A 20656-nucleotide genomic window follows, 5' to 3' on the forward strand; every position below is an offset into this window, starting at 1 on the left:
GTGAGAGTTGGAGAGACCACGGTGGAGTGAGTTAGAGAGAGGGTTGGAGAGAGCTGGGAGAGAGTTGGAGGGAGTTGGGGGGTGAGTTGGGGGAAAAGTTGTGAGAGTTGTAGAGAGAGTTTGGGAGAGATGAGAATGGAATAAACTGCAACTAATCACCAACCAGCTTGGCCCTCACTCCTCCTTTGTTGGCCCAAGGCAATGGTTGTTCTGGGTGGGGAAGCAGTTCAAGAGCACTGAACATGGGAGGCGAGAGAGAGCCACCCAGAGAGCCCAGAACACCCATGAATGTGTGAGCACTCCTGGTGTCACCTGAGCTAAAGGATTTACACAGCTCCGAGTTCAGGTGGTTACACAAGTCATGCGAACCGTAGGGCAGCTATGGGTGGAGATTTTAGGAAGAACTAGATATGTTCCTCCTTTTTTTTTTAAAAAAAAAAAAAGGTTGAAGTTTCTATATTTAATTAACTTGCCTTTTTTTTTTTCCTCCTGTCAGTACTGATGTCAATTCTTTAATATTTTCAGTAGGTTTGGAATTCCTGGGAAAAATTTGCATGTGAATGTAAAGGCATTTGCTTCCTGGGAAGTTCAGGGGTAATTCATTGACTCTCTGATGTTTAGATAAAACTACTGTCTTCAGTAAATGTATTTATTTTTTTTATATTTAAAATATAAAATATTTCTGCTAGATGCAAGCAAATATTTTCTCATTACCTGCATGTTATTTTGAAGTATCCAGATTAGGGCCTATTATATTGAAAGAAACCAGCTTTGCTTCACAAGCAAAGCTGTTCTTCATAGGCATGGTCTTGGTGCTTTAATTTTCACAGGATTGAATTCAGTGTAAGAAGACACAATGTAAGAAATAATGAGCCAGTGAAAAAAATCAGATGTTTATTACTCTTATTCCGTTCCTTCCTTTTTTCTCTCTTTCTCCCTTCCTTCCTTCCTTCCTTCCTTCCTTCCTTCCTTCCTTCCTTCCTTCCTTCCTTCCTTCCTTCCTTCCTTCCTTCCTTCCTTCCTTCCTTCCTTCCTTCCTTCCTTCCTTCCTTCCTTCCTTCCTTCCTTCCTTCCTTCCTTCCTTCCTTCCTTCCTTCCTTCCTTCCTTCCTTCCTTCCTTCCTTCCTTCCTTCCTTCCTTTCTCTTCCTTTCTTCTTTCTCTTCTTTCTTCTCTTTCTTTCTTTCTTTCTTTCCTTCTCTTCTTTCTTTCTTTCTTTCCTTTCTTTTCTTTCTTTCTTTCTTTCTTTCTTTCTTTTCCTTTCCTTTCTTTTTTTTTTTTTGCAGGAAGAGAGCTTTTGTAGATATGGTTTTCCCAGAATTGCAATGATACCCACATTTCAAAATAGTTTACCATACCAGGTCTTTTTCTGTGGCTCTTTTTTCACAGTTAGTTGTTTTGATCATATATATCACATTATTTTGTTTTATTTGAATGACCATCATAGATGAACAGATTTTGGGAAAAGAGCTTAAACCATTCATTTGCATATTAAAATAGTCACAAATGGAGGGCTTTTAGTCAAGTCAAATTTTGGAGGGAAGCAAGATGTTTTTAAGGAAATTGTATCTGAATACTTGAGGGAGAGTATATAATCTCTGTTTCGTAACCTGCTAGCTTATGAAATTATACCATCTACCTGTCTCCTACATGCATTTAACTTTACAGATGCTCAGTCTGCAAAATCATCATGATTTTTATCATTAGTCTCTGTTAACTCTGTTGCTTTTTAGCAGGTAAGTGTTCTAAATAATAGGTCATGATATTTCTTCGGAAAATCTCTTTCTTAAGGCTAAGTGTTGTTCAACCTTTTGGGAATAGCAACAGAAATAAGAGGTACACAGCAATCTGAAGTTGTAGCATCTAAAATCTTTACCCTGTATTTTTTTTTGAAGGGCTGAAAAGATGTGAAAATGGTACAGTGGTTACAGCATAAAATTTAAAAAATGGGACTAGCAGAAATATGCTTAAATCATTATTTTTTCCACTTTCTCTCAAACTAAGTTTTAAAATGAGTCAAATACATATTTTAATTGATAAACTGACTTTATATTCACCTATTGGAAACAGTACAACATATTTTACATCAGATTATGAAATATGGATGTTTTACTAAAAGACAGGAAGAGCCTTTTCCAGTCTTTAAAGTAAATACATATTCAAAGGATCTTAAGGCATACCATTTATTCATATTCATATCTATTGAAATACTGTACATCCACATACTTCAATAAATAGTTAAAAACCTGACCTTTTTTAAATCATTTCTGAATTTCAAAAAACAATTTTTATTGAAAAGATTAAATAGTTAACTTTTGGCTGTGTCACAAAGCTAAATACAATGGATAAATTAACAATTATTCAGTAAATTTGATCAATATAAATGATTGGCTTTGATAAGTTTCTCAGATTGTTCTGAGTTCACACATAGGGGTATTTATATATACTTATATATATATATATAATTTGTCCTGAATTATCTGGTAATTTTCTCAGTTCTCCAGTCTACTTTCTAGATATATCTTAAATGTTATGATAAAACATTTATTTTTCACTTAAATCCCCCCAAGTGGCTTTAAGCTTGACATTCTCTCTCTCTCAAATCTTGTAGTGTCCCTCAAAATACAATGCTATAATTTGGGCAGTACTTTTGTTATGTAATTGCTGCATAATAGGGATTTAATGGTAGCAACAGGACTTATGTTTTGAATGGGATCATTGTAAAACATAATTGCATACTTGTAGGTAAAAGAATAATGCAAATGAACTGTCATCAACTACCTTAATATTTCAATTCTTTCCTCCCTCCTAGCTTTCCTTCTGTCTTGCCTTTCTTCTTTCTTTGGCTGTCTTTCCCTTCTTTGCATTTTTCTCTTTTCCCTCTTCTTTCTCAACTGCTCTCTATTTTTGTCCTTTTTCTTCTTTGAAAAAGAAAATTCAGGGGCAACAAAAGGAGTCCCACAAATGGAACTTGTGGAAATCTAACGCTAAAATGAATAGTTAGAAAAAAAAAAACTGTCATAGATCAGAAGATAAATCAATTTTATAAAACCACTATTCTGAAATTGCAACAATCTTGTACAGTCAGGACTGATAAAATGGAGTAATCAGACATTTCTTATGTCCATAAATGTAAAATCATCTACTTGAACATTATATGCAATACATTCACACAAAAAAGCAAATACTGTAGCCTTATTTGAACAATATTGAACTCATAAATACTCATGATTTCACTCTGTCCAGGGGCCTAGGGACTAGGAATGCTGCTGTGATACAGAAAAACATAGTAAATACCTCCTCTATTTAAAAATGTCACTCAAGAAAGTCTTTTCTAACATAAAGGCAAATACATATAGCTACTGAGCTATGACTGTACTTCTGTCACATTCTATGGAAAAAACACCAGACTCCACAAATTCGGAATCATGACAACACTTTGAACTAATTATTTGGTTCATCCATAGTTTATACCTCGATTTACCTCACATTACCCTACAAACCTTACAAAGAGGAGGTATTTTTTAACTCTAGGAAAGCGGTCACTGTATAATATGCATTCTTGATCTGTTTCTTTCTCCCAAACAATGGTACTGATGGTTAACACTTTTGTGGTAGCACCACTATTTCTAGTAAGTAGATTATTATGGAGTGTGCCACTTTAAAGCTGCAATACAAAAAATAGAATTTGTAGTTTACTCACCAATTCCACAAAGAATATTTTAAAAAGTATATCAATTTTAAATGAACCAAAAGTAATCAAAGTTAAAATGCCATATTAATTTAAAAAAATATTTTAGCAAATAAATCAAAATAATGTAGTAAATTATTAGAGTGTAAATTTAATGGCATAATGTCATATTATTGCCATTTTTGTAGAACCATTTGTACATTTTTGCCTCCTTATTTAAGTTTCACTTTGTATAGTATATTTTGGGACTAAATTTACTTTAAAAAATTATGGTTTTCAAGTTATCTCTTTTAGGGCAAATTTTGAGATATTTTAAATATGCACAACTTCTATGAAATACTTTGTAACTAAGTTAATCACTGTAGTTATTTTTTTTTGTAAAATTATTAAACTATTTCTGTAATATAATACTCGTTAAAGTAACAGTCATTTCCTTAAACATGTAGTTTTCTTAAAAATAATATATAATTATGATATTACAAAATTGGTGTATCTTAAGAAATTCTAATCTCTGGAGTTTTGTTTTTAAACACCTCTTGCACGTGAATAAATGAACCATGGTAAATATTTTTTTGGCCTTATTAATTTGAGGTAAAATGGTTAGAGAGTTAAGTTTATATCCAAATTAGTTATTCAGGGATTGATCTGCTGCATACCATCCTGAAACTTTTTTATAATAGATTCTGGAACTATCTTTATATAAAATGCTTTCCAAACTATCAACTGAGTGACGTTTTCAGATGGAAAATATGCAAAACGTTCCTGTTCATGGGAGCAATGTATCTATCATACCAACATACCTGCCATAGAACCAAATTAATTTTGAGTGCTTTAGCAACTCATATAAAATTAGGTTATCATACTTTCTGAACAACCAGCTTAGTAATGTTGGCTTGGAAAAGTGAAGGGGAAGATGCTGCTCGGCAAGGCAGTATTTTGGATGGACTGTACTGTCCTGTTCAAAGGGAATTAACTCCCAGTGTGAATCTAACATTTCACAACAACTAAAGCATCCATTGGTAAATTGACTTGTACTATGTGCTTAAATTGCTTTTTGTCTCAAAACTGAGTTATTATGGGACAAAAATTCTCAAACCCCACTGGTAATGAGGGGAGAGACTTTTACAATCAAAATAGCTCCTCTGTTCTTTAGAGATAAGTAGTTTGACTTTATCACTGTGGTTCCTTTTTTGCTCTCAAATCGTGGGATTTGGCAAAACAGTTTTATTACTTGGAGACAAAAGAGAAATATTATTTGATGAAGGCACACCCATGCTGAACTTACAGGAAAGAGAAGCAGAGCTGCACAGCCGGTTATATTACAAGGCTCATTCCTGAAACCTGAATATCATGCGAGCAGAAAAATCTAGATATGGATTATATTTTGAAGAAATGATCTGAAGGCAATATTATTTGCTTTTTTATCAAAAAAGAAAAAAAATGCATCTTTGTAAATGTGGATTGACTCGAATTGAAACAGGGAAATGAATGCTTGTATTGCAGCCTTAAAGAATCACATATTCACTGCAATATTCGTTTTTGTAAACTACAGCCTGCAACCTAGCAGACCATGACTGAATGCTTTTGAAAAGTTGTAGATTACAAACATGAAATCACAATTAATATCCTCTAAAAGTAATTTCAGAGCTTTCACGTCTTAAAAAAAGGACAATGTGTACTGCTTCACAAGGTAATGTAGCTAATCAAAAAAAGAGTAGAATTAAAGTATTTACATAATGAGCAATTCTACAGAAGGCGATCATCCCCATGTAAGCACTGCTGATTATATCCCACGCTGCTTTTAACAAACTGTACCAGATTGGATCCAGCCATCAGCACTTTCAGAGAATCCTTAAAAGCCTTTTATGGGTCTTTAAATTTATTGTAGAATGGCATTCTTCAGGTAGAATATGCTGGTGAAAGAGGACAGTGTCAACACAAGGTACCAGCAGGAGAAAAGAACTTCAGCGCTCCCGGTAATTCCATACTGGGCTGTACTTGGAGCTGGAAAGGAATGGAAAAGATTAAATCAAAATCTAATTTACGTCTTTAGGGAGTTTAACACTAATCAAAAGGCAGCTGGGGATATTGTGGGTAGCAGTAGCATTGGAATTATACAAACTTACCAGGTCCACATCTGGTTTTGCTGTTCTGATAATGTATGGCCTATTCATTAACATCCCTTAGGTTCTCTTTTGTCAAGGGCAAAAGAGAGTATAGTCACTAAATAGGGATGTGGCGATAATTGTGGATAAATTATATATATGCAAATTATACTGGACTCCACACATGTCAAACGCTCAAGAATCATCAGCTGACATTATAACTGCTATATGCATTATACATATTTGTGTCAGTGAACAATATCTATTCATTCATATATTTTAAAATGTATTTATTTATGTTTTGGGGAGCCATGACTGACTGTACTGGGTAATTACTACTGTTTGTGGTTAGAGGTAACTTGAGGAACCATACATTGAGCTGGGATGGAATCTAGTTTAGCCATGTGCAAGGTAAGCACCCTGCTGCTGTACTGTCCCCTGGCGCCATATGTTTTAAACTTTGTTTTACTGAGATGTAATTGATAGTTAACATTTTGCAAGTTTAAGGTATACCTTGTATTGATTTGACACGTATTTATATACAACATTATAATTATTACCACATATAGATTTGGTTAACACCTCTATCAATTCATAATCATAATTTATTTCTTAATTATAATCTTCTGTGATAACGCATATAGTCACTGTCACCCCATTGCTCATCGATTTGTTCAAGCGGGCACCAGTAATGTCTCTCATTGAGAGACTTCTTGTTACTGTTTTTGGCATATCCAATACGCATGGGTAGCTTGCCAGGCTCTGCCACTCGGGCTCGATACTCTCAGTAGCTTGCCAGGCTCTCCGAGAGGGGCAGAGGAATCGAACACGGGTTGGCCGAGTGAAAGGTGAAAGCCCAACCGCTGTGCTATCGCTCCAGCCCTAACTCATATAGTATACTTATTTATAATTATTTATAATCTCAATGATGAACATTAGCTCTCTAGGAGTTAATGGTATACTAGTTACAAGTTGGTACTCTAAAAGAGCATCTCCCTAATTCTCCCACTTTCTACTGTCTAAAACCCACAGATTTCCTCCATATTCCTATGATTTCATCTTTCTGTTTGAATTACACAGATATGAACATATATCTATATGTGTGTGCACATATATGCATAAATATACATATATTGGGGGATATTTTCATTGACCATATGACCATAGGTTTAGTCTCTCCCCAAATATGAAGATAGACTTTTGACATGAAATTCAGACATGACTTTTCCAATATCTACCCTTAATGTGTAGAACTAAGATCAATCAAGGCCCATGTACCCTGGAGAAACCTTTAGGGTAATCTTAAAAAATGCAGATTGCCTAGATTTATGGACATTTTCAGAAATAACAGTTTCATTAAAAAAACCCATGTTAAAGAAAGGCAAATATCTAAAGTCATATAAAGTCATCCTCTCCTCTACAGGTGTGATGCTTTTCTTGCTTCTCAATGACCCAGAACCTACCCCATTCCTTAGAGCAGATACAAACCATTGAGTTGTGCCATTTACTACAGATAGCTATTTAAATTTTCCAATCTACATAATTAATTTTTTTTCTTTTTACATTTGAAATCATTGTTTAATCTTTGAGACTGAGAAGTATCTAGGGATTTGGGGTAATATTTCCTGGAGTCCAGGTGGTTTTAACTACTGAAATAACAAAGAAGAGGTTCTCTTTCCTATAAATTCTCTTTTTTTTGAGATGAATAAAGATGTTCAAGCCATTGTAATATCAAAGAATATTAGAGTTGTATATACAAACTGCAGTGTCACAGAAAATTGTACATTTAAATCTGTCTAGGCAAGGGACAAAAGATTGAGCAAAGAATGTAACTGAAAGGAACCATGATTTAAATGGAGGGAATGATTCAAAGTCAGGAGTTAAGGAGACTGTACAGCATAGATTCTAGGATCTAAAAGTAGATGAGTCTTGCTGCACTGTGCCCTTTAAAAGGCCTGGAGTGTAGGGAATTGAAACTGGAACTCTATGCAAATGGAATTATAATGAAAAGAACTCAATTATAACAAAAAAGAACTAAGCTTTTATAACTGAAGGAGGTTTAGAAGAATTTAAAGTTGTATGATTACATTTGTATGTTTAGGTCATAATTTTTCATAAGAAGAAGTTCAGGTAGTACAATGCTAAAAAGTATGTTAAATTATCAATAAGAAAAGATATTTTACCAAAAGTTTCACCACACTTCGGTTATTGGAATCATTGATGGATTTGACTTCATCATAGGAAAATAGTTGCCTCTTAGAATGTGAGTTACATTGTGTTCCAGAGATTGAATGGTATGGCCATGCTCAAACTTTCTAGAAACAAATTCTCTTTTGCCATAATACTAATAATAGTGATAAAAAAAAAACCAGCAACATGTTCTTAACTATTTTTTTAATGAGACCTGAATTTTAAGAACTGCTTCACACAGACATGAATAATGTGAAAAAAATACATGATATCTTCTCCAAATTCATAACTCAAATCAAGGACCAATTTTTTTGTCACAGCATTTGAATTACCAGCAGGTAAGTTTTTAATGGAACTTTTACCAGTGACTTATATTTCAATGTAGGAGGAACAATTGTGTTGTTTATACCTCTAAGAAATGAAAGGGTAAGAAATGAATTGGTCCCTGACAATGCCTGTAGTATGAAGTTGCCTGTAAGTATAATTGTTGATTCTGGGTAACTGAAACTCAAAGACTAAGATCATTATTTCTTAGTAAACACAGAATAAAATTAGCCAATTAATACTTGCATATACACCACAGGTCATTTTTGAAAAAATGAGAAAATGATAAAGTAAATAAGACTATTTCTGAGTAGAATGCTTTTTATGTCTTGGTATGTAAAATGTCTTATTTAAACCATGAAACTGAAGTATATCTTCTTGTTTAGAAGCTTAGGAAAAAATCTTTCTGAAGATATAAAAATGAATATTTAATTGGTCCATTACCTGCTTAAAAATAACTACTTCAGAGTTATTTTAGCTTTTGTATATTAAGAACATTGAGTAGACTATAACCAATATCATAGTAACAGTCTTATAATATGCAAATTGAATGTGATCATTTTATAAATAATAGATTTTTAAAAGCTATTTATACAAAGCAAAGATAAAATTTTTTATTGTGACAAATTAAATAGTACTGTAAGTGGGTAGAGTAAAAATGACCCTCAAAACATCTTATACATCTAGCAAAATGCATTTGGAGTCACTCTTTCCTAAATCCCTTAAACACCAGGTCTAGCAATTTACCTATTGCATCACTAAGCCACTATATATACTGTTTTTCTGTAGCAATCAGATTGCATTGCATATATTTATAGGTATATTTCTCTCATCAAACTGTAAACTTTTCTTACTAGATTATAGTTTATTTCTATTAGTATTTCCAGATACAAAGTCTGGTGCATAGTAGCTGTTCAAGAAATCTATGTTGAATAAATGATTCAGTAAATTTTGTTGATGGTCATTATTTAAGGTAGCATTTATGTCCTACAAAATAAAATCTCTTCTGAGGCAAGCCACGTGTTAAAGGTTGGAGGATCTGCAAATATATGTTAATATAAGAAGCTTTATTCCTTCAGAAAATATTTACCAAGTTAGGTGCCAGGACATTGTACTAAGTACTGGGAATACAGTAGTTAATAAAATAGATATTATCCTATTTTTCTAAATTCCATATACCCTCATAAGTCATCCATTTTATCACAAATCTTTAAAGAAACCTTTGCCCCTTTTAACCCTATGGTTCTTATAAATGACAAAAGTGTTTCAAATATACATGTTAAAGTTACTTATAACATGAACTAGAAAGTACAGCAGTAAAGTGAATGCTTTGTGCATGGCTGAACGAGGTTCTATCCATATCCATGGCACCATATTTAATTCCCAGAGCATCACCTGAACTGGTCCTTGAGCACAGAACAAAGAATAATCCCTGGCCATAGCTGGCTGTAGCCCCCAAAATCTACAACAAAAAAAATTACATATTACTTTGAAATTAAAATAATTTTTTTCATTTTATCTAATTGAGGTGCTTTTTAGTTGCTTGTGAATCTAATACTTCTATTTGTCCTAAAAATGAAAACCATATTTTAACAGGAAATAAATTAAAGTTATTAAAAATTAGTAGGTAGAAAATCAAAAGCAAAGTTAATCAAGTAGTCGTGAGGTTAGCTAGCCACTGCCAAGTAATACTTCATGATTCCTACTCCTTTTTATTTTGGACGTCTTCTATGTGGTGGTCTAAACCAAACATTATATAGGCAAAAATTAATAAAATTCAATCACTTCTCTTAGAAAATTTTTATTCCACTTTGAAATATAAATAAAAAGGAACATATAGAAGACCAGTTTATATATCATTGCAAGGAAACTAAGTGAACACAGATTTGTGGAGTCTCCCAAAGCAATCATGGCAGGCAAAATGTCCAATCAGCATACACAATTATATGTACATTTAAAAATAGAGTGATATATTCATTAAAAATAAATATTTCACTTCTTAAAATGAGGCAAAATAGTTCATGGTTGAAATATTTTATTATTATATGACTTATATTCATTAATTAATTTTTCTAAAGCAGATTTTGTTGTTTTTGTTGATATAACTGACTGAGTGATTTAGAAAACAAAGGTAATGATACCAACGTTCAGCATCTCAATATACTTTGGACAATTAGATTTGCCTGCTATGTTAACTCCAATCAGTTGATGCTAAGAATTTATAGAAAATAACCATTAGCTATTATTATAAATTAATTTTAAGACTCAATTTAAGTATCATCTTTAAAAAGATGAAATGCTTTTTATAGAAACCAACACACTGAATTAATTGCATCCTCTTTGATGACTTATTGATATATCTTTCCTTGTTAGAACAAGAATATCTTCATTATCTTCATGCTGAGATTTATTTTATGTATCTTTTATTCACTGCTATAGAGCCAAGAGTGGAGTATTTAAACAACGTTCAGTAAATGTTTGTTGAGTGATTATAAGGTTCCTATTCATTTCTCATACTGTCACTACAAAGGAATAAGGGGACACAACACTTAGACTTTTCATTTTAGAAGTTTATTGTCTTTCTTCCTTCATATTTTGGCAAGAATTTCTTCTTTTAGACTCATTACTACCTTGTAGTCCAATATGGTGTCAGTATGTCTCTATTTATCATTTCAGTAAGGCTATATATATATATATATATATATATACTATATACTATCAGGCAAATTATATACGATCATAAACTCAACTTTTTAGCACAATCCTTTTTTAGAAAAGATAGGAATTGGAGCTGGAGCTATAGTACAGTGGGTAAGGCATTTGCTGTGCATGTGGTGGACTCCGATTTAATCCTTAGCATCCCATATAGTCCCCTGAGCACCAACAGGAGGAATTCCTGAGTGCAGAGCCAGGAGTAACCCCTGTGCGTCACTGGGTGTAACCCCTCCCCCCAAAAAAAGATAAAAAAAGAAAGAAAAGATAGAAATTTTTCGTAAATCTAAACTCCCCAGAGAGTTCTGGATTTCTCAGATTCCACCTGAGATCAATGTGTGTGGGATTGATGGTCAGATATGTGCTATGTTCTCTGCTCTATGTTTAGTTGCCTGTAAGATAGGGCCCTAGATCAGATGAGCTATTGTGCATTTTGGTTTCATCCAGCTATATGGGGAAACATAGGAGAGTTTTGCTAGCTATATTTTAAAATAGCGACTTAGCTATTCTGTGGAGGAAAAGTTATGTTAATAAAGGCAAGGGTCTTTATTAGATCCAGATCTTTAGATATATCCATTGCCTGCACTTTTCAATTTATCCTTTGTATGAGACATTTTCTTTACATATAGAGTGCTTTCATCACTCTATGAAATTTTCACATGCTTTAACTCTTACACCCAAGTGGCCTTTCTTATATTCCCTCTTCATCTATGAAAGTTTTATTTCTCCTTAAAGATCTAAAATATTACCTTTTCCATAAGATTTTTCCCAGAATTTCTCTGAGAAGAATTGTTAGTGTCCTGCTTATACCTGATTTTGATATGGTTCTTTGTTTTGTTTTGTTTGGGGGTTATACCTTCTAGTGGTCAAGGCTTCTGTCTTTGTACTTGAAATTTGGTGGGACCACAGGGAATGCCAGGATTGAACCCTGGTCATTCCTGTTCAAGGCAAGGGCCTTACCCACTGTTCTTCCTCTCTGGCTCCAATATGGTTCCTTTTACACTTCTGAAATTTTTCTACACTGGCTATAAGCACATTGGAGTTATAGCACATTTCTGCTGCAGTTTTCCTAATAATATGTGACTCAATTTTATATCAAATATGGTGACAGGTGTTTATTAAATAGAATATGTGAATTATTCCAAATTATTCATTTATATAATATTCTAATTCAATGTCTTGTGAAAAAAATAACATATGTTAATAATTGTTTCTCTGAATTCATCCTTATAAGTCAAAATGTTATGGGCAATCTGTTTATTTCCTACCATGTATTAAATGTCTGAATCTGTAAAGGAAAAACTTTAAATTGAGAAGGAAAAGAAAGAAAGAGAAAATGAAAAGCAAGTGTGATGATTAAATAGAAAGTGCAGACAAGAAAGAGAGAAGAGAGACGTCTTTAACAATAAGCTAGATGCTTTCATAGCAAACATTTATTTTTTTTAAAAAGAAGGTTAAAATGACTTTTGGGGCCAGAGACATAAAACAGGGTTTAAGATTCATGCTTTTCATATGGCCAAGCCTGGTTTGATCTCTGGCAGTGCACAATCTCCCTGAGCACAGCTAAGAGGAGCCCTAGGTGCCCCAGGCACTGTCAGGATAGCCTGGGGAATATCGCAGCACACATCCTTAGATCTTCACATGGAACTGACCACCCAGCTGGTCAAGAATCACAGAGAGAGAGCATCCCCATCCCATGCCTGCTGAGCTCTATTTGGGAAGCCCTCCCCCTCTCCCCCCTCCTCTCCAAAAGGATTATGTCAGGAAGTTGTAGACCAGAATTTAAAGCAAACAGCAGAATCACTACATCAATAGGAAAGTTAGACATTCTAGTGTTTAATATAACATTGGACATAATATAGGGACTTTGGATTGGGTCAAAGTCCAGGTCCAACTTTTAACTGGACTAAACTATCCGAATGTTTATTTTATTTTATTGTTGAATCACTGTGAGATAGACTCTTACAAAGCTGTCCGTGATTAGGTTTCAGTCATGCATGTTCCAACACCCATCCATCCCTCTATCAGTGTACGTGTCCCAGCTCCAGTGTATGCAGTTTCCCTCCCATCACAACCCCTTGCCCCCAACCCCACCCTGCCTCTGCCTCCCTCAATGTCAGGCACTATTCTTCTCTTTCTTTCTTTCTTTCTCTCTCTTCCATTTCTCTAAGAATTGATTTCTTTCTCTTACAATTCTCTAAGAATTGCTAGCCCAATTCTTAAAAAGCTCACTTCAACATCTTTATCTGCAAATGTGGAACTTTAGTATCTAAAAAATCATAAAGATTAAATGTGTTGATACATTTAAATCATGTAGCGCAGTATTTAACAACAGGCAAAACACTACTTATTTTCTCAGCTACTTCACAACTTCAGTGCTGTATTGCTAGGCATTCTCTGAATTGCTGAGAAATAGAAATGGTCCCTATTCTCATGGAGATTCTTGAGATAGTTTTCATGGAACAAACATCACTGTCACTGTCATCCCGTTGCTCATCGATTTGTTCGAGCGTCTCTCATTGTGAGACTTTTTGTTGCTGTTTCTGGCGTATCGAATACGCCACGGGTAGCTTGCCAGGCTCTGTCCTTTGGGTGCAATACTCTCGGTAGCTTGCCGGGCTCTCCAAGAGGGCCCTAGGAATCGAATACGGGTTGGCCGTGTGAAAGGCAAACGCTCTACTGCTGTGCTATCACTCCAGCCCATGGAACAAACGTATTTTGTTTTATTCTTGATTGGTTCAAGTTTCTCTGGTCTGTCCTTTGTTTCATGTTATAAAAATATTTGTTATCTTCATTATCATAATTTTCAGTGAGAACTTTTATTTAATGTCATTCACTGCTAGATAATTGGACAATTATTTTGGTTCGTCTGCTCCTTAAAGTCAAGAGTATGATTTGTTCTTTTTAATCCTCTCCCCAAATACTTCCCCTTAACAGTACAGTGCCTGACTTGGGATTGGCCTCCTGAATACCTAATGCAGGCTTTGTTTTAGAAGAGCTTTCAGACCTGTAAGAGAAGTGCCTGAGCTAGGTGTGGATGAAGCTCAGACTTTTGGGATTTCTCCCAGTTATCAACAGGAAGATCCAATCTGGGCTCTAGCACATATCTTACATCTTGTCTAATTATGATTATCATTCCCAATTACTTACAGCTGCTGCATATTATTTTCAGTCTTGGCAGTTTTCCCTTGTATTGCTCCAGTTTTTATTTTTAGGTGAAAGCAAATGTAACTGTGAAATACTTAGTTTTGGTATAATACCAATTACTTGCCCAGGCAATTTTCTTAAATGACTTCAACTTTTTAACCAAACAAGTCTTGAGTTATAGTTATTTGTTTTATTAAGACACCATGATTTATAGTTACTCATAGTTGGGTTTCAGTCATACAATTCCCCAACACCAATACCACCACTAGTGTTGACTTTCCTCCACTAATGTTCCCAGGTTCCCTCCACCTACCAGCCTGTCTCCTTCACAGGCACTTTTGTTGTTTTGGTTTTGTTTGGGTGACACCCCTGACTGTACTCAGGGATTACTTCTAGCTCTGTGTCAGGAATAATTCTGGTGGTTCTCAGTGGACATATGTGGTGCCTGGAATTTAACCTGAGTTAGCCAGGTGCAAGAAGCCCTTCCTGCTGGCCTCTCTCTCTGGTCTACAGGTACATTTTAAAGTTTGGTTATTATAGTTTGGATCTCATGCTTACAATATTGTTAGTGCTGGAGCAATAGCACAGCAGGTAGGGCATTTGCCTCGCACGCAGCCGACCCAGGTTCGATTCCTCTGTCCCTCTCAGAAAGCCCAGCAAACTGCTGAGAGTAGTCTACCTGCATGGCAGAGCCTGGCAAGCTACCCATGGTATATTTGATATGCCAAAAACAGTAACAACTAGTCTCACAATGGAGGCATTACTGGTGCCCACTCGAGCAAATTGATGAACAATGGAATGACAGTGCTACAGTGCATGGTTTAGACATATACATCTACAACATCTCTACATCACTGTTGTGCCTGAGGCCCCTGAACTCTGCTCCTGTTATGTCCAGTTCAATTTTTTTTTATTCCTCTCCTTGATTATTTCTTTCCCAATTTTTCCTCATTTCTGTGACCTAGTGTCAAGGATAATCTAGGTAGTCTTCCCCCATACTACCTTGTATTCCCTTGTCCTGTTTTTTTATATACCATAGATATGTAAAATTATCTGATATTTGTCTTTCTTTTGACTCATTTCACATTTCACTTAACATGATTCCCTCCAGTTCCATGCATGTTACAACAAACTATTTTTAAGATTTCTGTAGCAAGTTTAGCTAGAGTTACTTTAGCTACATTAACTCTGCTTCCACAAGAGGAAGCTGGCCTTAACTTACATTTCACTAGGGAACTTATACCTTAATGGGAAGTGAATGACTTGCACTTAAATTCAATTTCACATAAAAGAGAGTGATTTATGTAAATTTAAAATAAATTGCTAATTAGTTTACTGGGAATTTATGCACTATTGATTCTAACCAAAAGATAGTGCAATGTTATTTCAAACATACTGGAAAGGACCTTTCTCAAATGACAGTTGATTCCTTTCTTCTTTTTTCTGTCTTTTTATTTTTAATTGAATAATTTTTATGCAATATCCATAGTTTAACACCATTCACTGGTACAAAATATATAAAGAGATTGTCCATTCCCATATGTTTTTAAGCACTCAGTTCTGCCTTAACACTGAGTAGATATAAGGAGATGAGAAAGCACTCAGATGTGATATTTTACCACTAAATATATGCTTTTCTTTCTTTCTCATGTGTGTCTGTGTGTATGTCTGTGCACGTGTGTGTGTATGTGTGTGTGTGTGTGTGTGTGTGTGTGCAAGGTGGGCAGGTTTGAGACACCCAGGTGCTCTGAGCTACTATTCCTGGCTATATACTCAGGAGTGATATCTCATGGTGCTCTGGGGTCCATGTTCAATTCGGGGAACAGAACCAGGGTTGGCCACATGTAAGGCCTCTTGCACTATCTCTCTGTCTAAGAATATATGTCTTGATTATGGTGGCTGGAATAATCAAGCACAGATAATAACTCATTATCATTTTTTGTGCTATTTCTTGTGCAATCAAATGATGGCATGTATTGTGTTCAAGACCAGCAAAGACAAATGATGCCTTCTTAGGTCCATCTCAGATGTGCAGTATGGTGATGTCTAAGGAAGAAGACTTGTTTGTGTGGATAATGATTATTTTTCTACTATCGAGCATCCAGGATTTTCTTCTTTATCTAGGCTTTTGGAATAGCTTTTCCATAAGGAATGAGACTACAAAAATATAGGTTTTCAGATTTTTTTTTGCACAATACAGCTTTACTGTGCAATGTATTATTTTCTGGAAAAGAAAGAGAAGCAATACAATCTAAAAGAATATCCAAATATGGGGCCTGGATAGATGGTTAAAAGGGCTGTCACAGATGCTTTGCATGCAGGATTCCAGGATACAATCCCCAGCACCACATGGTCCCCAAAGCATCAATTTGGAAGTTAGTCTCCAAACTATGCTAGATGCAGCCCCTAAGCAAAGTAAAACAAAAAGAATCTCAGTACGGTAAAGTCAGAATCCATTTATGAGCTTTTACCAGATTCAGTTCTACTCTTATTTAGGAAAAGATAGTAAGAATTTGTTAAATGCTGCTCAAACTAACTTCCTTTACATTGTTAGGAAGGAAACAGGCTAACCAGTACAGAATGTGTTTGCTTTTCTCAAAGTAGAGGGTCAAATCCATAAAAGAAAAGCTATATTTAAATGCTTAATTTTTAGATATTTTTTTTGCTGTTATCAGGACTGAAGCATTGTTTATTATCTCAGCCATTGGTGGCATAAAAATATAAAATAATTATTTTTACAAAAAGTTCTCTTTTGGGTTATGAACAATAAGAATTGCCGGAGAAATTGCACCATCCCTTCTCTTTCTGACTTGTGCGATTTCCTGGCCAGCTTGTTCTTAGTAACTAAAAGCAATTTTTCTGACAGACCACCATTCTGAATTCCTTTCTTCTTGCTGAATATCCATTTTGCTCAAGTTCACAGTATATTTACAATTCTATTTACTCTACATCAACTACATCAGGAATTTTAAACATGTTTGTCAGTGTTATTACCTACATTTTGAAATCTGCCTATTTAGAGATAAATACTTTTATCTCCAAATAGCCACACGAAACTCTCCAGGACTATTACCGCTATTCAAGCTAAGAAAAATAAGTAAGTAATCAGCCTAATAGAAGCAAATTTGCTGCCTGGTTTTCTGTCCTCACAGTCCTGAAAAAGTGTCCAAGGCTTGAATTGTTCATCAATATTTTCTAAATATGTTGGACTTTTTGTTTACTCTGTCTTTAGCAAATCAGAGTGGTCTACATGAATTTAGAGTAGCTCGGTTTTGAAATGTGCTGCCAATAAGGTAGTTTTGTATAACTCTAAGTCAATCTTTCAACTTGAGCAAAAAGTCCAATTATTAATTACAGATTGTTTTACAAGTGGGTTCTGTGTGTATCATTACATATCTTTTTGTGTGTATGTGTGTCTATGGGTTTTAAAAGTTGACTTGATTGTGTGAAATATATGTAAACATACAGCACAAACTGCTTTGACTATAGATTTTAATTTGGGCCTTTAAGGCATCATCTAGCTTAGAAAAAGAGGGTTTTACAGAAATAAATATAGAAACCCAGCTGTTTCTTAAGGTCACTAATAGTCATTGCCATCAGCTGTATCATCAGTGTGACATTGCTAGGATGGTGAAAAAAAGTTAAGAAAGAAATTGCAAACTGGTAAACATTTTTGAAGTTGAAGTGGTTCTTAAGATTCATATGTGTATTTATATGGTTGTAAACTTATTTAAATTTTTATATACGTGTTTAAACCTGGGCTATAATAACCAAAGTATTCTATTACATTGTATTCCTAACTTTTTTGTGTTAGGAGGTTTACCTTAAATTATTTATTTTCTTTTATTTAGAAATATTGTTCTTTCAGGATGTGGAATCAATAATTTTATAAGTTTTGATTATCTTTTCCGCCTTGAAATATTCCACCTACGTTCAATTTTTTCACAGCTTCCTAAATGCGATATAGGCCCATGATCATCTGGCCCTAAAGTTCTGATTTGTTCAAATTGTTGTACTTGATATGTTCAGATTGATTTTTCAGTTCTAATTAATGAGTCTCAAACTACTGAATCTACACTTGGGATGTTTAAAAAGATCCTTAATAAAATCCAGATCCCTTAGCTTAGAATTTAAGTCCTTTTGTAAATTTCCCAGGGCTGCCTTTCCATCCCGCACATGCTCTGTCATATTTTAGTGAAAGTGGAAAGGAAAGCTCTTCTTTCCATTGTCTGGATAAGCTCAGGTGTTCATTTATTTCTCTTTCCTCCCAATCTGCCTTCCTCTGGGATGGAGGATTCTGCATTTTTACACATTAGAACAGCACCTGTATTTCGATGCTCATCTCAAATGCAACAAGCACACAAAGTTAGAACCTGTCAGAATTTCCAGACTCTTGGGAGAGCAGGTAGCAACCTACCAGTTTTATAGATGAGATGTATCTTGTCTAGGTTGAATAATACCCTTAAGTTAGAGGCAGAAATTAGAATGGAACTCAGGCTTGCTTCTGTTTCTATGTAGCATCTTAAATTATGCTTTCTCTAGTTGAGATTAAATTTTTGTTCCTCTTTTTTCTGTCCCATCATCATTTACTTTCACGTATACTTCATCACTCTCATGCTCATCTTCTTTAAATAGTCTAAACTTTTTGAAACCAAGGATGGTATTAAATCAGCTTTTGTGTCTTTCATAGCTTTTGATCAAGTGATTGGCACTGTCAAAATATTTATTACACAAACTGTAGATGAATTGTTTTAATTTCTGAAGCTTAATGAGGTTTTATTGTAAAGCTACAGAAAAAAGGAACTCTACAGAAAAGGTAATACCAGCAATCAAGAACTAAGAATTTAGAAATGCTGGCTGCCATTTAGAGAGATTGGCTTGAATTACTGAAAGAATTCTGCATTTTTAGATATCTCTGAAGATGTTATATTACAAAGGTCTATATATATATATACACATGCATACAAAATGCACATATGTTCATATGCACACACACAGGAGCATGCACACACACACATACACACAACCCTATAGGTTGCAATCTCTGCTTCTATTTGGAATTACAATCTTTCATTTCCTCCCCATTTACAGCTTCTGTGTGACATATTTTAATGTCTACTTTTTCTTATGATGGCATTCAATAGTTACCTCTATAATAATTTAGTTATACCATCATCCCTATAATAAGTTAATTGACCCTTTACCATTAGTTATTCCTTCCCCAAGAAGGCCCCAAGGAGATGTAAATTCTTCTCTCATACCTTGCTCAGAGAATTGCCTCCTCACCTACACTGTTAGTTCCAAAAAGGCAGGGGCTATGTATTTTTCATCTTCCTTTACTTCTTTTCTCTTCCTCAGTGACTAACACAAGTGACTACAGGTGATAAGGCTTAAAATAACCGTTACATTACATTTGTTTCTGGGCCATATTTAGCGGTGCTTGGGGTTGCTCCTTTTACTATGCCAGTGGCTATGTGGTCTGGGGTTGAATGTGTGGTTTCCACATACAGAGCATGCACTGCAACCCACTGAGCCATTTCCCTGGCTCTAGATAGACTTTTTCTCCAATATATAAACATGCTGGAGTCACATTGGAGCAATAGCAGAGCAGGTATGACATTTGCCTGCACGCGGCTGACTCAGGTTCGATTTCTCCGTCCCTCTCAGAGACCCCAGCAAGCTACCAAGAGTATCCCATCCACATAGCAGAGCCTGGTAAGCTACCCATGGCATATTCAATATGCCAAAAATAGTAACAAGTATCACAATGGAGACGTTACTGGTGCCCGCTTGAGCAAATCAATGAGCAATGGGACAATAGTGCTACAGTGCTATATAAACGTGTATCTTTTGTGTGTTGCTTACACCCTTTCAGTACTTTCATTTTTGTTTTTAGCTGTCATTGTCATAACCAGCTATGCACAAACAATTCTATGACATATATCCTCAAGTTTTACAGAAGATCTCACTGAGTCAGAAGACGCCCTATGATCTGAAGGAGGGACTAGTGTAATGATACATTTTTAGACTGGATTTCCCTCTTTTTCTATTTAATTTTTCCTAGCTTTCCATTAGTGTGTTTTGCCATTCCTTTCCAAAATGGTTGCCTATAATTAAACTTCTAATTTAGGGAGGATTCAAAGACAAAACTCTTGTACACAAAGGGGAAGAACAAATATTGTGTCTAGTGAAACTGAAGTTTCACATCCACTAGACTACATGGCACTGCGCACCTAGTAGGTGTACACTAAGTTAATTTTGTATAAATTGATTAAAAGTATCTGTTTATGCTTTTCTCGTGCATGATAATTTTATTGCTTCACTTCTTATGAGCTCTGCATTAATTATACTGCTAGCAAGCACATATCCTTAATAACATAAAAGGAGGTCTAAAAAAATCTTAATTAAATCTGATATTTATTTTCCTCATAGGTATTATCCTAGAAATCTTCCCCACTGTTTTACATGGTCATTATTTTCGTTTCTGCT

At 34.9% G+C, this 20656-nt stretch overlaps 1 protein-coding gene across 1 annotated transcript in view; it reads right to left on the reverse strand.

The window, feature by feature from the left end:
- Positions 1-1847: 1847 nt before the first annotated feature.
- Positions 1848-20656, reverse strand: part of NEGR1 (neuronal growth regulator 1) — an 889928-nt gene continuing 871119 nt past the window's right edge. The window contains exon 7 of the mRNA XM_004603347.2: positions 1848-5693. Within this exon, the coding sequence (XP_004603404.1) occupies positions 5569-5693 (125 nt within the window). The 3' untranslated portion in view covers positions 1848-5568. The remainder of the gene's footprint in view (positions 5694-20656) is intronic.

Source organism: Sorex araneus, chromosome 5 (genome assembly GCF_027595985.1).
Source record: "Sorex araneus isolate mSorAra2 chromosome 5, mSorAra2.pri, whole genome shotgun sequence".
NCBI classification, from domain to species: domain Eukaryota; kingdom Metazoa; phylum Chordata; class Mammalia; order Eulipotyphla; family Soricidae; genus Sorex; species Sorex araneus.